Below are 17,447 nucleotides of genomic sequence, written 5' to 3'. Positions count from 1 at the left end.
CCGGGTCTCTTATTGTCAGCTTGATCATGATTTCTTAAAAAGTAATGTACAGGGTAGAGATAGGCGATCGGGGCCGGGTCAACTTCAAAACTCAGCAGAAAGGCGAAACGAGGTATCAATATTTAGCCCATATTTGAAGCGAGATAACCTACTAACCACAAGGAAACATTTCGGACTCATTATCGGACTCAGTTGTCGGACTCAGTTATCGGACTCAGTTATCGGACTCAGTTATCGGACTCAGTTATCCGTATATTATGGAATGTAACGGTATTTAGACACGGGTTGAAAACTGTAATAACAATTAGTAAAACTGTCTCTGATAAGACTGATAAAACTTTAATATTCTCTCTATTTTCCGTCGCTGAGTCGATCACGTGATCTCCGCGCGTCGAATCATGTTAATTGGTCATTAGTTTAGTTATTGAATCAGTTGCTAGGTAACAGGCTCCGTTGGTATCGATAGGAATCGATATGTCCAGTGATTTGGCTGGTGATGGTGGTGTTGCGCGCGCACGAGTCAGGTCTGAACGCCGCATGATGATGTGTTATTAGTACAGTTAGTTATCAGTCGGGCGTGGTCCCTCCTCAGTTGGTTATTATGTCTACTATAGGTTGAATCGATGACACGAGTGAGAGAGAAAGATACATTCATTAATTCCTATTCGTTCATTAACAGTAGCAGCTTATTACAATATCAGCTCTAATGTCTATAGGCGAATTACTCCATTTAATTATTGAAGTCACTAATTGAAATCAACATTTAGAATCTTACAACAAAGTATTATGAATGGAATGACTTCCCTTTATTCTATATAGGGAAATATCTATCTTGAGCTATAGTATGATTTTTGATTTGAAAATCTTTGCATAACCCCCTTGAATAATAAAACAGAGGCCCCGGAGCTTAAAAAAATCAATAACACCATAACAGTTAAACTTCCGGTATGGTATGGTAACTGTTGTCACGTGAACATTTACAATATCAATTGTTGACGGTAGTTTGCTTGTGGTGGGCACGTGACGTCCAAAATGGCGGTCAGGTCAGGTCGATATGTGTGTTACGTAATTGGAAGGGAGTTGAATTTCCGATCGAATTAGGGGAGGGGTGGATGGGGGATAATAGGGCGCGGTACAGGGAGGTGTGGATAGAACGCGGGAAACACCCAAACTTTATTGAACTTCATTTAGATAATAATTCAATAGCTAAACTCAACCGTACGAATTAGCGTTCATGTTTTCTGCACATTCAGAATAACAGGGGTCCGAAATATTCCCTTGAGCTAAAACTTTATTCAACGTTTAGACTATATCCTATAATAGTCATATTCAGGAAAACTCAAGTACCGACATCAGTATTCATCTGAATTCTAGTGAATTGTTAGGTTTTGATTTCATAAAATCCCTCGCCCAGAATAAAAATCCTAATTAGTCGTCTTCAGGAAAACTCTATTAACTGCTTCATTATTTAACTGAAATCCAGTTAAGTTTTTATTTTGTTTTGATAATATAAAAGGAGAGAAAAGTCGGAAATGTTCCCATGAGCTAATTAATAGTTTATTCGACGTTTAGTAATACTGAATATACAGGTTTTATAGGCCTATTATTGTTTTACAACAAGTATGTTTCAATCAATGGTATCTAAATTACTCACTCAAAACAGATATTGTGAAATCGATTCATCAGATCCATCATTTTTTACTACCTTACTATCTCTTGCTATCTGTTACCGCCAGAGACTGGATTCCTGTGAAATTGTGAACTGTTTAACATTGAATCATTAGATGAATAAAGTTTACATTTCGTCAGTCGAATATTAGATAATATTAAGAACAAACTAATGGGAATAGGATCGGATTTTGTGGCAATTTAGTCTCGATGTTCGGAGTTGAATCTTAGATTATTTAAACACGAAGGATCGGAATTTCAAAGATTTTATTCTAGATGGTTTTTTTTTCGATCAATTCGTTTTTTTTGTAACGTACCATATATTTATGGCTGATTCGATGGTTGTTTGTTTTTTGTCATCTTATTTCTTTTTAAAATCTCAATTCGTCAGTTTTATGATAATTCGCTGGTTGTGATGAGTCAGTGTTTGTGTATATAGATGTTTGATATTCAAATATATTGTAAGTATTTCATCATTTAGAATTAGTGTAGTTAGAATTATTTGTCATGAACTGACTGATGAGAAAGTCTTCTCCCAATATTCATTATGTACTCGGAATTTGATTGAATTGCTCGATCTCATTTTTGACAAATAACCAGAATATTTTCACGTATTGAATTTTCATTTCGAGGGTTACTATTATACAATAGATCGTGGTAACTCTAGTTCCGCTCGGGGACGAATTTAAATTTCTAGTTTCCATGATGCTCATTAAAACTGCCGCCACTGTTAGCACAGTGTGCGTACAGTGTTCAACTGTTTTATGACGCCCTGTTTTTTTCTAACCGTTTATGGAAAAAACTGTACCTTAACACGTCATGAATATCGATAAAAACTGGCGTTGTGACATTTGCAATGTACCTCATTACATAGCTGTAAGGTTTGTCGTATCCAGGGTTCTCTAGGTTTCACAAACCCTCATTCAGGGACTCGGATTTTGAACAATGTAATATTTACTTACACATTAGACCCCTCCTTACTCTCGTTACTGGCGCGGTCAAATATCGATGACATATTATTTACAGCAGTCTCAATTAACCAGTAACGAGTTCCCTGATTCTCAACTCGGTGAAATATTTACAGCAGTCCCAAACTCTACCGATTTCCCAGAGGCTACAGGGACCCAGTTCCACAGTTGTGAGTTAGAGTTAACTCTAACTTAAAGTTAGTTCATTTTCAATGTTTTAACCCAGGGTCAAATCTTAACTCAGAACTGTGGAACTGGACTTGTTCAATGTTGGTTAACCGGTGGATAAATACCATGGTAACAATGAACTTTTAACTGTCAACTATCCACTGGTTATCTTTAACCGACCTTTGAGCAACTACAGCGCCCCCTGATGGCCCTGAAAAATGTAACGGAGTAACAAAGAGTTGAGTACTGTATGTGGCGCTTTCGAGGTTACTTTGTCCGATGCCTCAAAGCCCAGTTACAAAGTCGTTATTCCAAAACTGGTCTTTGAAAACTGGTTTTAAATTGTTAGATTGGTTATTAGACCAAAGTGAGCTTAGAATGCCTCAAAGCCAAGTTATTCAGTCATAATTCCAAAAGTGGTCTTTGAAAACTGGTCTTAAGTTGTTATATTGGTTATAGAACTGAAAAGAGCAAAATTGTTAGATTGTTTATAGAACCAAAATGAGCTTAGACTGGTCTTAAGTTGTTAGATTGTTTATAGAACCAAAATGAGCTTAGACTGGTCTTAAGTTGTTAGATTGTTTAAAGAACCAAAATGAGCTTAGACTGGTCTTAAGTTGTTAGATTGTTTATAGAACCAAAATGAGCTTAGACTGGTTTTGAATGATAAGTCACGACTGTGCAATTAGCCCCAAGTAGTTTTAAACATATTAATTCTCTAAATGTTTTTGTTGTGAAAATAAAAAACTCTCAAACCTCTTCGCACCGATTGTCACTGAGTACATATATAGCGCGTAATTCCACAGTGTTGGTCGTGAGTTAGTGTTAACTCTGAGTTAGAATCAGCTCATTTTCGGACAAATTGAAAACTCAGAGTTGAATCTCAACTCCAATCTCAAAAATGTGGAACTGGGTGCAGTGTATATGTTATATAAGTGTGTGTATGTTTGTTTAAGGTTCATGCACGCCTACACCGTTAGTTAACAAGTCTGGTGACGTCACCCCCGAACTATCAACTCAATCCAGGTCCCCGTCTAAGAAATCCATTCACAGCATCCTCGGGACACATAACGTCAATGGTGAGTGTGATCTCAGAAAATAAAAAAATTTATTCTTTATTTTTACTTTTAATCGCTCAACGCCCGGTATTCCAATGAAACACACTCTCAGAAAAGCGAAAAACGAAAGTTCAAAATGGTTCCTTTACATAGTTATCTATTTTTCGACTATATTCTGATAGTCATCTTCACGAATTCCTGAATATGATTGTTAGTTTATAAGAACAATTAAAAGAGTCTGCAATGTTTCCTAGTAGTTTATTCGACTTTTAGACTAGATCCAAATAGTCATCTTCATGAATACAGTATCCAAATAGTCATCAACTCTACTTAGCTTTTCTTGAAGATGACTATGATAAGAATTTAGTCGAAACGTCGAATAATAGACTACTAGCTCAGGAAAACATCCATAAACTCAAAGAAAGATTTCGGACTTTCTAAGTGAGCAGTGTTTCACGATCAGGCGAGGTTTTATCCGACGATAGTCGTTTAGAGAGATTTCCAAAAATAAGTTTCGTTTTTAATAATCTTTTAAACTTGTATTTATAGCGGGTTTGAATCAATTCTCGACGTCTAAGGGGTATCCTTATATAGTTTACAATGCCTTTACATGAATTTCTATCGTTTCTTTCACGTCTGTTTGACAATATTGTTCCCCACAGCACGATACTTGTCAAGAAATATGCTTTATATTGTGGTTGTTAGTATACTTTGTTTTGTGTTAATACGTAAAGTTTTACTTACTTTTAATAATAAATATTTAAGATACGACAGATAAGAACACCCTCTTACTGTATGTCACAGAATATTGTCCTATAAATACTATATATATATATATATATATATATATATATATATATATATATATATATATATATATATATATATATATATATATAAAACGTTGATATAAACGGAAATCGCCCCGAGGCGTTTTTTCTTTTTGGTTTTTATTTTCGTACGATCCTAAATTGTTTTCTTTGTTGCCATAAATTCCGAAATAGTTTTCGTTTTGATCGATGCGTATTTTTATTTATGATATTTATAACCGATTCGATGATCGATTTTTCTCGTGAACGAACGCGATTTTAGCCGCGGGGGGTTGTTTTTATAAATTCTTTGCTTTTATCGCTTTTATCGCTAGATGTATTTCGCACCCGAACTCCCTACCTGTCCCTACCTGTCTCTACCTGTCTCTACCTGTGTATAATCGTCTCTACTCTTTTGATGTCTGCGTGGAAAATTAAAAATGTGAAATTCAGTTTCACGTCCATTTCTGCTTCAAACATCATCCAAATCTCATGCCTCCGGCTTTTAGCGCTAATTTGCATATTCGATTTGCATATCATCTCTATAGCGGCGCCACTAGCCGGTGCAAATAATTCGCGGCTTTTCGCGGCTTCCTACAATATTCTGTCGCTTTTCCTAGAATAGAAAAAACAACGTCTTATGCATGTTTTTAATTATAAACTCTGTTAGACAAGATTTCAATTCTAATTCAAGTATATTTTTATTTGGCCAAAACCGAAGTAAAATTAGTTTTCAATGTGAATTTCTTTTTATGTGCTTCAACCCTTGGGTTTTCTTTGATGTTGTTAATAAACAATTAACTTTTGTTAAATCTATATATTTTCTAGTTGTATTTTATCTCGGGTTATTCATAATTTTGACGATGATATTTTGCAATCAGGCCACAAAACGGACGGAAGTGACGGTCCATGGTTACGACAGTCCAGTACTTCATTACAAATCATCAAAAAAGATAATACCACCACTGACATATCAAGTAAGTTCGTCCCGAGTTCGAACCCGCTACAAACTCCTTATTCACTAAATCATTAGCAGAATTGAAAGTTTTGGTGTTTCTAACTTTAATTTTCCACGGTTCCACAGTTCTAGACCCAGATCCACAGTTCTGAACCCAGTTCCACAGTTCTGGACCCAGTTCCACAGTTCTGTACTCAGTTCCACAGTTCTGTACTCAGTTCCACAGATCTGGACCCAGTGCCACAGTTCTAGACTCAGTTCCACAGTTCTAGACCCAGTTCCACAGTTTAGGACCCAGTTCCACAGTTTATAACCCAGTTTCACATTCATGATCCAATTCCACAGGTTGTGGATCCAGTTCCACAGTTCAGAACTGAGCTCCACAATATTCTGGACCTAGTTCCACAGTGGATCCAGGTCCTTAGTTCTGGACCCAGTGCAATTTAAATTAAACTCTTTGGTGAAGATTATATATAAATTGTTTAGCTTTCGATGAAAACTATATTTTGTAGATATTTTACATATAACACTATTGATAATATAATCAATATTATTTTCCTATATAGAATTGGCAGCTGCAGGTGCGGTACCAGATGTATACGCAGGTACTATCACACTGAAAGACGTAGTATGTTATCTATCTCTACTGGAAGCGGGCAGACCCGAGGAAAAACTAGAATTCATGTTCAGACTTTACGACACCGACGGAAATGGATATTTAGATAACAGTGTAAGTAATCATTACTCCTGCGTCCACTCGGGTCCACTCTGACTATGTCCACTCTCTGGGTGTGTCCACTCTCTGTGCGCGTCCACTCTTTGACCAGATCCACTCTTTGATTTGAACCATTCGCTTCAGAAGAGTTAGGAATTGCTTTTGGAAGAAAGTCTAAATAATTAGAAAAATATTAAAAATAATCCAAACCCTAGCGGGACTCGAACCGGCTACCTTCGCCGCATTTTAGTACTGCATTCTACCAGTAGGGGGCTTAGGAGTCCAGCCCTAGCAAAACTTAACCTCCTCAGCCCTAACCCTAGATCGGCCATTAACCCTAACCTCGGCATACTCGTAACCCTAACCCTAGCAGGACTCGAACCTGAGACCTCCAGCATGCCGGCTGAGCATGCTAACCACTAGACCATAGACCAGTAGTGATCATCAGAGTTCGTCAGTTTGTCTGGTCAGTGTAGGTGACTGCTGACCAGTCAGGTGTGGAGACTGGTCACCAGTCAGGTGTGATGACTGGTGACCAGTCAGGTAACTGGTGACAATACCGCAAATAGCTTGTTTATTATACAGTCACAATTTAATTATGTTTTTTAACGAATCTGTTTTTGTTTTGTTTCTGAATTAATAGGAAATCGAAGAGATTATAAACCAGATGATGATAGTAGCGGAGTATATCGGCTGGGACGTCACTGAACTCAGACCAGTTCGTATTTTACCACATCTCATTTCTCTTAATTGTCGAATTTTTTAACTTGCAAAATTAACTCATTTAAAGCCGCGATCATTTGAGCGTTTTCAGCGTGGGCCAACCGCCCAAACACGGGTACCAATTGGCGCCCAAGCCTGTTTGGCGCGACCAAAAACTTTGTATCAGAACTGAATCAAATTTTAGCACCGGTCAAATTATTGAATTTTACTGGTACCGGAAGTGACGCAGAGCATTGATTTAGTATCGAGTGAGTGGTTTAATGTGTGGATGCGCTCTTTAATTAGACACGGGCCATATTTGTTCTGATCCGGGACAAATCGTCTCCATGTGATCGCGGCTTTATGTAAGATTGTTTTATTGTCTGCCCAGATTTACAGAAACTGAGTCGCGCCGCTGGCCTTGACCGACTTCTTTTTATTATCCGGGTCTTCATCCGCCATTGTTGTTGTCTCATCGTCTTGGCGACCGGCCAACATATTAGTGATTCTCGAAACTTAGGTCAAATTTTACCCACTTTGAAAAAATGAATTCGTTCTGTAGCAGGTAGCAGCAGGATGTTTGGAAAACATTCAAGTCCTATCAGGCTTTGATTAGATATTGTTTATCTGAACGGTGCGCGAGTTGTTTGTCTCCGGGTTTCGCAGATTAGAGACGCTCTACCGATATTTTAGAGTCATGAAGTATATATATATATATATATATATTACGGATGTGGAATCGATTAAATCTGTGTCGATCAGGTCACGAGTGTCGAGTTGCTAGCTTGCGTTCTGTGTCTCATTACAACTTTATCTCTATAGTATGAAACTCTTTTTGATAGTCTCAGCGGCAGAGTCGTAATGGAGAGTTTGTTTTTGATCTTAAAATAGGGATTGACCCTGTTTTGATTGGTAGATTTCATTTGATTTGTTTTGATTTGTCCCTAACAAACCTACCACACCCGCATGGAGCGAAACAGGGGTTTGACTTTGAAATCGGATATCGAAGTACGGATATAGTTGTGTGATCGGCGGTCGAGTTTACAGAATTTTTTTTTCAAAATCGAAATAAGTAATTTCTTGATATAAATATGCACACATGATACTCTAGAAAACGTGTTTTGAAAGTTTGACTCGCAATTACTTAAAAACTAATAAGGATAATTGAAAACGGTAAAAGGTATATAAGACCACATATAGATGGCTATTGGTCCTGAAAATTTCAAAAATGTAGATTAATATTTGTAAGAATTACGAACTTTTGAATGAGATGAGCATTAATTCAAGTTGAATTATCGGGAAGACGATATCAATGTTTATAACTTCACCAGCGCACATTGTTGCATTAACTTTATAAATGAGTGATATCATAAAAAAGTTTATTATCAGCCGAGTTCATCGATATTTTTACTTTGTTTCTATCTTAATCAAATCCAGAGATATGAACGAAATAAAAAAACTAAACCGGAGAAAAATAGGGACAAAAAATTCAACAATGCGGACCCGGCGGGTACCCAAAAAAATGGCGCCTGGAAACTGTAAAAAGGCTTATTGGGATGCGGTTAGTTTCAGCGCCGCCCCGGTGCGCCGCCCTGGTGGTGGCGGTCGCTCCAATGCCTACTACTACCGTACGTACACACTATCGTACTGTGTAATACATTCACACACATTCAGCCCCTAAAGTGAAATCCGGTTTATGTTCTATATATAGTAATAGTAATCATAGATAATACAATGTCACTCCAACTATCGTAGGTTATATATATATAAACGCGCCTGATGTCACCTGTAAACCAGAAACTAAAATATTTGGATTGACTTTTATACCAGACGTAGAGAGAAGTCGCTTTTTTATCGGACAACGTTCAGTTTTAATGCCGCGGTAAGGGTCGGGTAGATATTGACTTGTGGTATATTCTTTCGTGCTTGTCGCAGAGCCGGTAAAATGTGAATCTTGAGACTGAGAGGATTATGTGGCGCATTGATCTAACTATTCATTAAAGATTTTATCTCGATTCTAGACAATGTTCGCACATTCTTTCTGAATTCGTCTGGCCATACCTCTCATGTACACACGACGGTACCGGATCTGCCTATAGGCGATTTCAATTTCCGACGGCGTATGAAGTGGTTATTTGAGCGTCGGGAATTTGTTCAATCAGCAGCAGAGCGCACAGTGCCCTGCACGGAATAGGGTCACATACACTCACACAACTTAATGATCTAAAAAACAAGGAAGTCTGGAATCGATCGATATTGTTTGTATTATGATTTGAAGGATTGGTTTCAAGCTTGTCGTGTGTGGACTCTTCCTTCCCGAGTTGTTTATATTATATACAGTCATGAAACCTTTAGTCTCGTCCGATATAAAGCAGAATTTGTCATTTCGTTCATTCATCAGCAGAGGATGATATTTTAGAAGTTGATATTCGTGTAATATCGGGAATCCGTAAAATTAGGTACGAAACTGTTTATAGATTTTTACGAAACTAATGTTTAAAGATTTTTAACGGAATTGATTATTGTGTCGTAATTGTCGTTTAAATCTGGGAATCCCCCTGAAAGACCAGTATCGGACCATGTCACGTGGTTTCATTGTGTGAGACAATTTTTATCACGTGTGGTAGCCTAGTTTTACAAGACAGGCTCGATATGATAGACTATAATTAGTAAACACTGGTAGGTTGTGCGCACAAGATTCAACAGAATGAAAATTTGGTCAAACGGTTTTTGATGTGCGGAAACTTGGGATTACATTTGTCTAAGTGTTGAAGGAAACTAAGTGATAATCCTTATTTCATACATTGCGATTATCTACTTTAATTCTAGAATAATTCTAGGCCTTACGGGGGCTGGGTTATCTATTTTAGGCTTTGAGAAATGATATAAAGTTTGTATTAGTGATTAGCGTACACTGTGTTGATAGGATAGTCAGGACATTTTCAAATTACTAGAATATTACTCCTAAATTAATCTGTTGATGTTTATTTTGTTTTTTTTCGGATAGATAAAATCGGATGAATTTCTTCAATGTCTAATGAAGAACGAATTTAATTAAGTTTCAATCTGATTTCTGTTTTTTGTTCTGTCAGTTATTTTTCGAAATCGTTTTAATCAGTAAATGTTTTATATAAATGAAATCACGATGAAATGTAATTAAACTCATGGTTTGTGTGTATTTGATTAAGTCTCACGAAGTCTCAGTCTGCCCGGGCGACTTATTAGATTCACGACCAGTTTAAAAACGAAACTAGAAATTAAATCTTTTTTTCTGATAAAGTTCGTTAAGTTCAAGTTCGTTAAATCTTAATTGTTTCAACATGCCCAATGCTTAGCTTATGAAAATAGGAAGAAATAGCCTCCCTGCCTCTACTCCCCCCCCCCCTGGGTGCTGGGCCTGGATCTGAGCTCAGCTCCGTAAATAGTTAAACTCTCAAGTTATAAAAATAGTTAAAACGTTTGTTTAATTTGCGGTTGACAACTTTTCAATGATGATTACAATATTCAAACTTAACCGTTTTTAGCTTAATTTTTTTCATGAAACGCAGATTTTATTCTAATTTTGAATCTGCAAAAACAAATTCTGCTTTATTCGACTTTTATCAGACACTGAAGTAATTTTTATTGTTGTGTTGTGGATTCAGGAACTTCAAGATGGATTCATTATTAGACGGTTAATATAAACATACATGATAATCAATAGACATCATTGAGATATCAAACGATATCGAGATATTGGAATAATTTGAGATATCGAATGCGTTGGATTATGTTGCAGCGGAATAATTTGAGATATCGAATTGATTGAGGTCACACCTAATTTGAAGAAAGTGAATGATTTTGAGATATCGTATTCTCGTTGTTTTGTTGGATTATTGCCAAAAATTTCATAAACGGACACAATGGCGGATGGCGACTCGGTAGGGGTATCGGAGATACCAAGGCCCCCTAGCGGCAACTCGGATTACTGGGAATCTCTATACGACCAGCGATTCACGGTAGAGGTAAGAAGAGATCGTTCTCTGATTGATATTTCAGATTTTAAGGGAGATGATGTTAGAAATGGATTACGATTCCGATGGTACAGTATCTTTAGATGAGTGGACTAGAGGAGGCATGACGACCATTCCGTTACTGGTTCTATTAGGTTTAGATTCTGTAAGTTTGAACTATATATCAATCACAGACCGGTTTCACAAAACGGATTTATACTCTTAGATTAATCTCATGAAGATTTAAATCGATTTAAGAGTTAAACAATTTGTGAAATTGGATCCACTGGAATCTCATGAGATCAACGGTTTGTTTACCAGTTTATCGGATAATTAACCATAGCAACAATAGAGTTTTCAACGATTCAGGGTCCATTTATAAAAAAAATTGTTTAAGTCGAGAAGGTGGAGTCTGGACCCAGTTCCACGGTTTAAATTTGGCTCCGTCGTTAAACTTATCGAAAATGACCTAATTTTATTAGTTTATAAGTTAAATCTTACTCACACAAATGTGGAACTGTGGATCCCGATTTTGGAGACTTTATGTTTGAAAAATATTCTGGCAATATATATTTTGTTGTAATTGTAGCAAAATGTAAAAGATGACGGCACACACGTGTGGAGATTAAAACACTTCAGTAAACCAGCTTATTGTAATCTTTGCCTTAATCTGTTGGTCGGACTCGGAAAACAAGGTCTTTGTTGTCTGTGTAAGTATGAGAAGAGGGGGTCCAGGGGGGAGTCCAGGGGTTTATCCTTATGGAAATCCTATTTCGGTGCTTTGTGAGGATTGAACTTTATTTCATAAAGACTATAGTTTATATATGTATAAATAGAATAACCGGTTAAAAGGGAAATTACTTTAATTTTATGTGGTTTGGTTAGAAAAAATCAAGTGTGTCTCGTGGATCTCGTACGAGACCGTCGAATGTTTGGAGTTTGAGTTGTTTAACTCATTACTGAACTAATCACTAAAATCACAATATTCGTGATAAATCGACAGTGATGATAAATCCAACACTGGTAGATAAATGATTCATTTTCTTTTTAAGATTATTAGAAATATTTCGGGTAGTTCCTAGTACCCTTCTTCAGTCTAAAATGATAATTCAATGGATGAAATGACGAAATGATAATTTTAATTATTCATTGTCTCATACATTTTATATTTACTGTGTATTTATTTGAGATATCGCTTTACACGGATGAAATGTGATAGCAACAACCCGAAATATTTATAACAATTCTTACATAAAAAAAGAATTTTGTTATCTATCTTCGAGTGGGGGATTTTACATCTTTATGACTGAAGCCTTTGCTAATATTTACTCTTCAGTAAATTTCATGGAATCAAAGTGAATTTCACGAAATTTTTTGATTTTCGAATTAAGATTTTCTCAACGTGTGTTTTGTTTTTCACTTGTAGTTTGTAAGTACACAGTTCATGAGAGATGCGTTCAGAGAGCTGCTGCATCGTGTATTACTACTTACACTAAATCCAAAAAATCATCTCAGGTTTGTAACTTAAGAAATCTGATGGACCTGGTTTAATAGACCCTGGATCAAAGTCACCCAGGGTAAACTCTCAACATGGACCTGGTTTAATAGGCCCGGAATCAAACTTACCCAGTGTAAACCCTCAACCACAGCCTGGTTATATAGACTGTGTATCAAAGTCACCCAGGGTGAATCCTTAACCAGAGCCTGGTTTTATGAACTTGGTATCAAAGTTATCACTTGAGATAAATCCTCAACCTGAACCAGGTTTTATAGACTGGGTATCAGAGTCACCCAGGGTAAATCCTTTACCTGAACCAGGTTTTATAGCAAACTCAACCTCACAACTGTGAAACTGGGCCCAGGGTATCAAAGTTACCCCTGGGTAAATTTTGAACCTGGACCCAGGTTTATTGACCACGTGTTAAACAGTTAAGGCGTCAATGACCCTTTCAATTTCTGAATTTTCATTCTCACTTGTTCGATTTCTGTAAATAATCAATTTTTCATGGATTTATTCTTTAATCCATCTGTTAATTATTTGTAGGTGATGAATCATCACTGGGTTGAAGGAAATTGTCCCGGAAAATGTCATAGGTGCAGAAAATCTATCAAGTCATACAATGGTGTTACTGGACTACATTGTCGCTGGTGCCAAACTACAGTGGGTCACACCCCCCCCCTCTCCCGATCTCCCAACAAAAGTTTATCCTTATATCGTCCATTCTCTCATCACCTTCAAGTTTATACCTCTGACTTGAGAACTTCAAAAACCACACGTCGATACCTCTGACCTAATAACCATTGATGAAACACTCCGATATATGGGAATCCCGGCCACATTGATATATAATGAGAAAGATGGAGTCTAAAATGTTTTCTTAAAACTAATGATTTATTGATTCGATGTTTCGACTATAACTTATAGAGTCATCTTCGGGAGTGAATTAAAGTTCGAATCTATAAATAACCAAATAAACAACTAGCCTACCGCCCTGACCCCGTTTTAAAAACAACCTTCGAATACCTCTGAACTTCAAAAACTACCCTCAAATATCCCATTATTGCATATATGCATATATATCTAATATTGATAATAGTAATTAGTAATATATTATTTATTTTCCAGTTACATAACAAATGTGCCTCACAAGTAAAGCCTGAGTGTGATATGGGAGAATTTAAAGAACATATTATTCCTCCAACAGCTATATTCCCTGCAGTATTAGTGAGTATTTTAACCCTTTAACTGCAGCTGCAGCTGCTGCTGCTGCTGCTGCTGTCGCAATGTTTTAATTGGTTTATATGAACTAACAAGCGATTGGTTGGTGTTGGGTAGCACAGACTAATAAACCTAGTCTCTACAATGCTGTCGGTTCACGTTTGAATTCGTGATCAAAACATCGAAAATGAACTAATTTCGACTCTAAATATAGATTCAAACTTAACCGACGACGCATGCGCACAACTGGGTATTTCTGTATTGACGCCATTTTGAACCCGGATTATTTTTAAATGTTTTTTACTGAAATGAATATTCGATTTTTGGTCACTTGCGCTATACTTGTCTTTACTTCTCATCACTCTACATCCAGTTCCACAGTTACTGGACTCAATTCCACAGTTACTGGACTCAATCCACAGTTACTGGACTCAATCCACAGTAACTGGACTCAATCCACAGTATCTGGACTCAATTCCACAGTTACTGGACTCAATTCCACATTTACTGGACTCAATCCACAGTTACTGGACTCAGTTCCACAGTTTCAGGACTCAATTCCACACCTTTTGGACTCCACAGTAACTGGACTCAATCCACAGTATGTGGACTCAATTCCACAGTTACAGGACTCAGTTCCACAGTTACAGGACTCAATTCCACACCTTTTGGACTCCACAGTAACTGGACTCAATCCACAGTATCTGGACTCAATTCCACAGTTAGTGGACACAGTTCCACACTTATTGGACTCAGTTCCACAGTGTTCTGAACTCGGTACACCCACAGTGGTCTATGTGAAACTGGATGTAGGATGTTTCTATCACGATTCAATAGACTGGTGCCCGTCAACGGGACAATAATTGCAAATTCCAGCCGACCTCCGGGAACCAGTCTATTGTTACGGAGGAGGGTGACGGCAGCGACACCTATCGGCTATATTTATGTGCTATAAAACGAATATTGTGTTGTAGGAAAGGCAACGTACAATAGGTGGCTCTAGTGGTGGAAAGAAAGGACTGGAAAGGTCTGAATCTCTCGAAGGGCAGGTAATTACAGTACCAAACACCGTCACTAGGTGGCGCCTCTCTATTTCCAATAATTAATCGACGTTAGTTAATTAACATTACTAATAACACGAATTTCATCGGAATGTAAAAAATTTAGGTCATGTGAAATATGTTAAGTTTATTTATTTATCAAATCCGTAAAACCCTGTACATCCGGTTCCACACGACCCAGTTCCACATGACTTAGTTCCACATGACCCAGTTCCACATGACTTAGTTCCACATGACCCAGTTCCACGTGACCCAGTTCCACACGACCCAGTTCCACATGACTTAGTTCCACATGACCCAGTTCCACACGACTTAGTTCCACATGACCCAGTTCCACGTGACCCAGTTCCACATGACCCAGTTCCACATGACTTAGTTCCACACGACCCAGTTCCACATGACCCAGTTCCACGTGACCCAGTTCCACATGACCCAGTTTTCACAGAAATTTTACTCATTATAAATGAATTGATTGTAACTCAAGAGATAATCATATTGTAAGTGGAATTGTAATTCTTGATTTTAACCCCCCCCCCCCTCACACCCTCCCCCTCTGCCCCTTCCCTCTCTGATACGATCTACGTCATTGTTTTCATTCGCAGACGAGACTTCCAGAATTGATGGTATAAAATCAACTATTTCTGTTTTTATTTTTCTCTCAATTTCTTAAATATTTACGTTTTCATCTCCGAATTCAGATGTATTTTTTGACTTCACACGATAAACTCACGATCTTTTTTTTATCTTATCTCATATATACTCGGACCGCGCACCTGCTCAGAACGCGCACCTGCTATATAATCAATGTCACACTCATTTCACTCGTTATTTTTTTTCAAATATTATACTCTGTTTCTATATAGAATACTATTCGTGTATAGTGGATTAATTGAGACAGCCTCGCTTGCCGAGGGCGGTGTCGCTGTTGTGTAAGAAAAAAGAGAGAATCAGAAGCCCCGGTCTATCCTCGCTTGCCGGGGCATGAATAAGCCTGAACCGGCAAGTGAATAATGTCGGATAGTCGGGGATAAACTCGAGTGTAAAAATGGATACATATATTTTTCAGTTATTTATTTTTCTCGGGATGAAATTCGACTAAATTTCGTATCAATAATAATAATATGCTACGTGTGACGTCACGGGGTAGATTAGTATGCAGCGAGTCTGGTGTGGAATCAGTGAACGTAGGACCAGTAGTAGTCTATTGGGTCAGGTTAAACTGGTATTATTAGAAATTACAAGAGTTACTTGAGGTTAACTTGATTTTATTGACAACCAGTGTATCGAGTGGTTTCATCTGGTAAATGAGTAGTAATAAAAGTATTTACAGAAAGAGTGATTATAATTGTCTAATTAGTCTCACTCTCCCTTGTTCCATTGAGTTGACACTTTACCAGATGAAGCTTCTCAATTCACTAGTAGCAAAAGCTCGTAACTTCAAATAATAGTCAACCTTCACTGTCTGTGTTCGCGTTCACTAATTCGGCACCAATAACGGATAATTGGTCAATATTTGTGATGCTTGTAGTTGACTATGTTTTAGAGATTTAACGAGTGTAAATGCAACATCAGAAGGCGCTCGATGCACCGTGTATAGCAGCACTGTAAACTGCTGCTGTGCTGCTATCTCTATCTCTCTCTGCTCGATAACGTATCAAACGAAACCGAAATTGAATTTTTTGGGTGTGATTTATTAAAACCGGGTTTGAATTTTCCCTTTAGTTATTTTTTTACTTAATAACCGACGGCTTTTAGTAGAATGATCTATTATTACGGCGCGGTTATGATGTAGAACGTTCTCTACTGAATCAAACAAGTAGCGTTCATCCGATCCATTCAATTCATTTGGTTTTAGTTTCGAAATTTATACCGAATTGAAAAAAAAGAAAAACAAAAAACATTTTACAGCGAAATATTAGCACCACGCGGTGACCCTGTACCCTAGCGGGACTCGAGCCTGCGACCTCCAGCATAGCACACTAACCCTAACCCAAGGTTCACTATAACCCTAACCCTAGCAAGACTCGAACCTGCGAGCTCCAGCATAGCACACTAACCCTAACCCAAGGTTCACTATAACCCGAACCCTAGCAAGACTCGAACCTGCGAGCTCTCGCATGACAGTCGAACATGCTAACCGCTAGACCATAGACCAGTATTGACTGACGGAGTTTGTAAGTTGATCTGGTCAGTGTGGTGGTGACTGGTGACCAGTCAGGTGTGGTGTCTGGTGACCAGTCACGTGTATTGACTGGTGACCAGTCACAGGTCAATATCACCCTTAGTTCGGCAAATTGTTGATGGTCAGTATAATAATAATTAATTTCAAATTCAATCATTGATTTAGTGAGATATGGCCGACTCGAAGGACACGGACGCCAGAGTCAAATCGATATTCACATCAATACTGGTTTCACGAAAACTCCCTAAAATTCAATACCATCCCGATCAGATTCCCCGGATGTGTCTGTTTACCGTATATGTGATACCCGCTGATAAACTGGGCGTGGTTTATTGAAACTGGGCGTGGTTTATTGAAATTGGGCGTGGCTGATTGAATTTCAAACTGATGAATTATAATCGGGTGCTATTTGACTTGCGGCATTTTGTCTGGTTTATCGGGGATGTG

General features: G+C 37.7%; 1 protein-coding gene across 3 annotated transcripts in view; it reads left to right on the top strand.

Moving 5' to 3' along the window:
• LOC141907680 (diacylglycerol kinase beta-like) overlaps positions 1–17,447 on the top strand; it is a 60,324-nt gene that overhangs the window by 25,719 nt on the left and 17,158 nt on the right. For 2 of the 3 annotated variants that reach the window (XM_074797405.1, XM_074797403.1), the window contains exons 5-14: positions 3,761–3,883; positions 5,553–5,648; positions 6,196–6,359; positions 6,988–7,062; positions 11,085–11,204; positions 11,628–11,748; positions 12,465–12,553; positions 13,083–13,199; positions 13,665–13,763; positions 14,732–14,806. In XM_074797405.1, the coding sequence (XP_074653506.1) occupies positions 3,761–3,883; positions 5,553–5,648; positions 6,196–6,359; positions 6,988–7,062; positions 11,085–11,204; positions 11,628–11,748; positions 12,465–12,553; positions 13,083–13,199; positions 13,665–13,763; positions 14,732–14,806 (1,079 nt within the window). The remainder of the gene's footprint in view (positions 1–3,760; positions 3,884–5,552; positions 5,649–6,195; positions 6,360–6,987; positions 7,063–11,084; positions 11,205–11,627; positions 11,749–12,464; positions 12,554–13,082; positions 13,200–13,664; positions 13,764–14,731; positions 14,807–17,447) is intronic. The other variant, XM_074797406.1, reaches the window with a different exon arrangement.

Source organism: Tubulanus polymorphus, chromosome 6 (genome assembly GCF_964204645.1).
Source record: "Tubulanus polymorphus chromosome 6, tnTubPoly1.2, whole genome shotgun sequence".
Taxonomy (NCBI): Eukaryota; Metazoa; Nemertea; class Palaeonemertea; order Tubulaniformes; family Tubulanidae; genus Tubulanus; species Tubulanus polymorphus.
The sequence above is the reverse complement of the archived record's forward strand: the minus strand, read 5'-3'. Positions and strand labels throughout refer to the sequence as shown.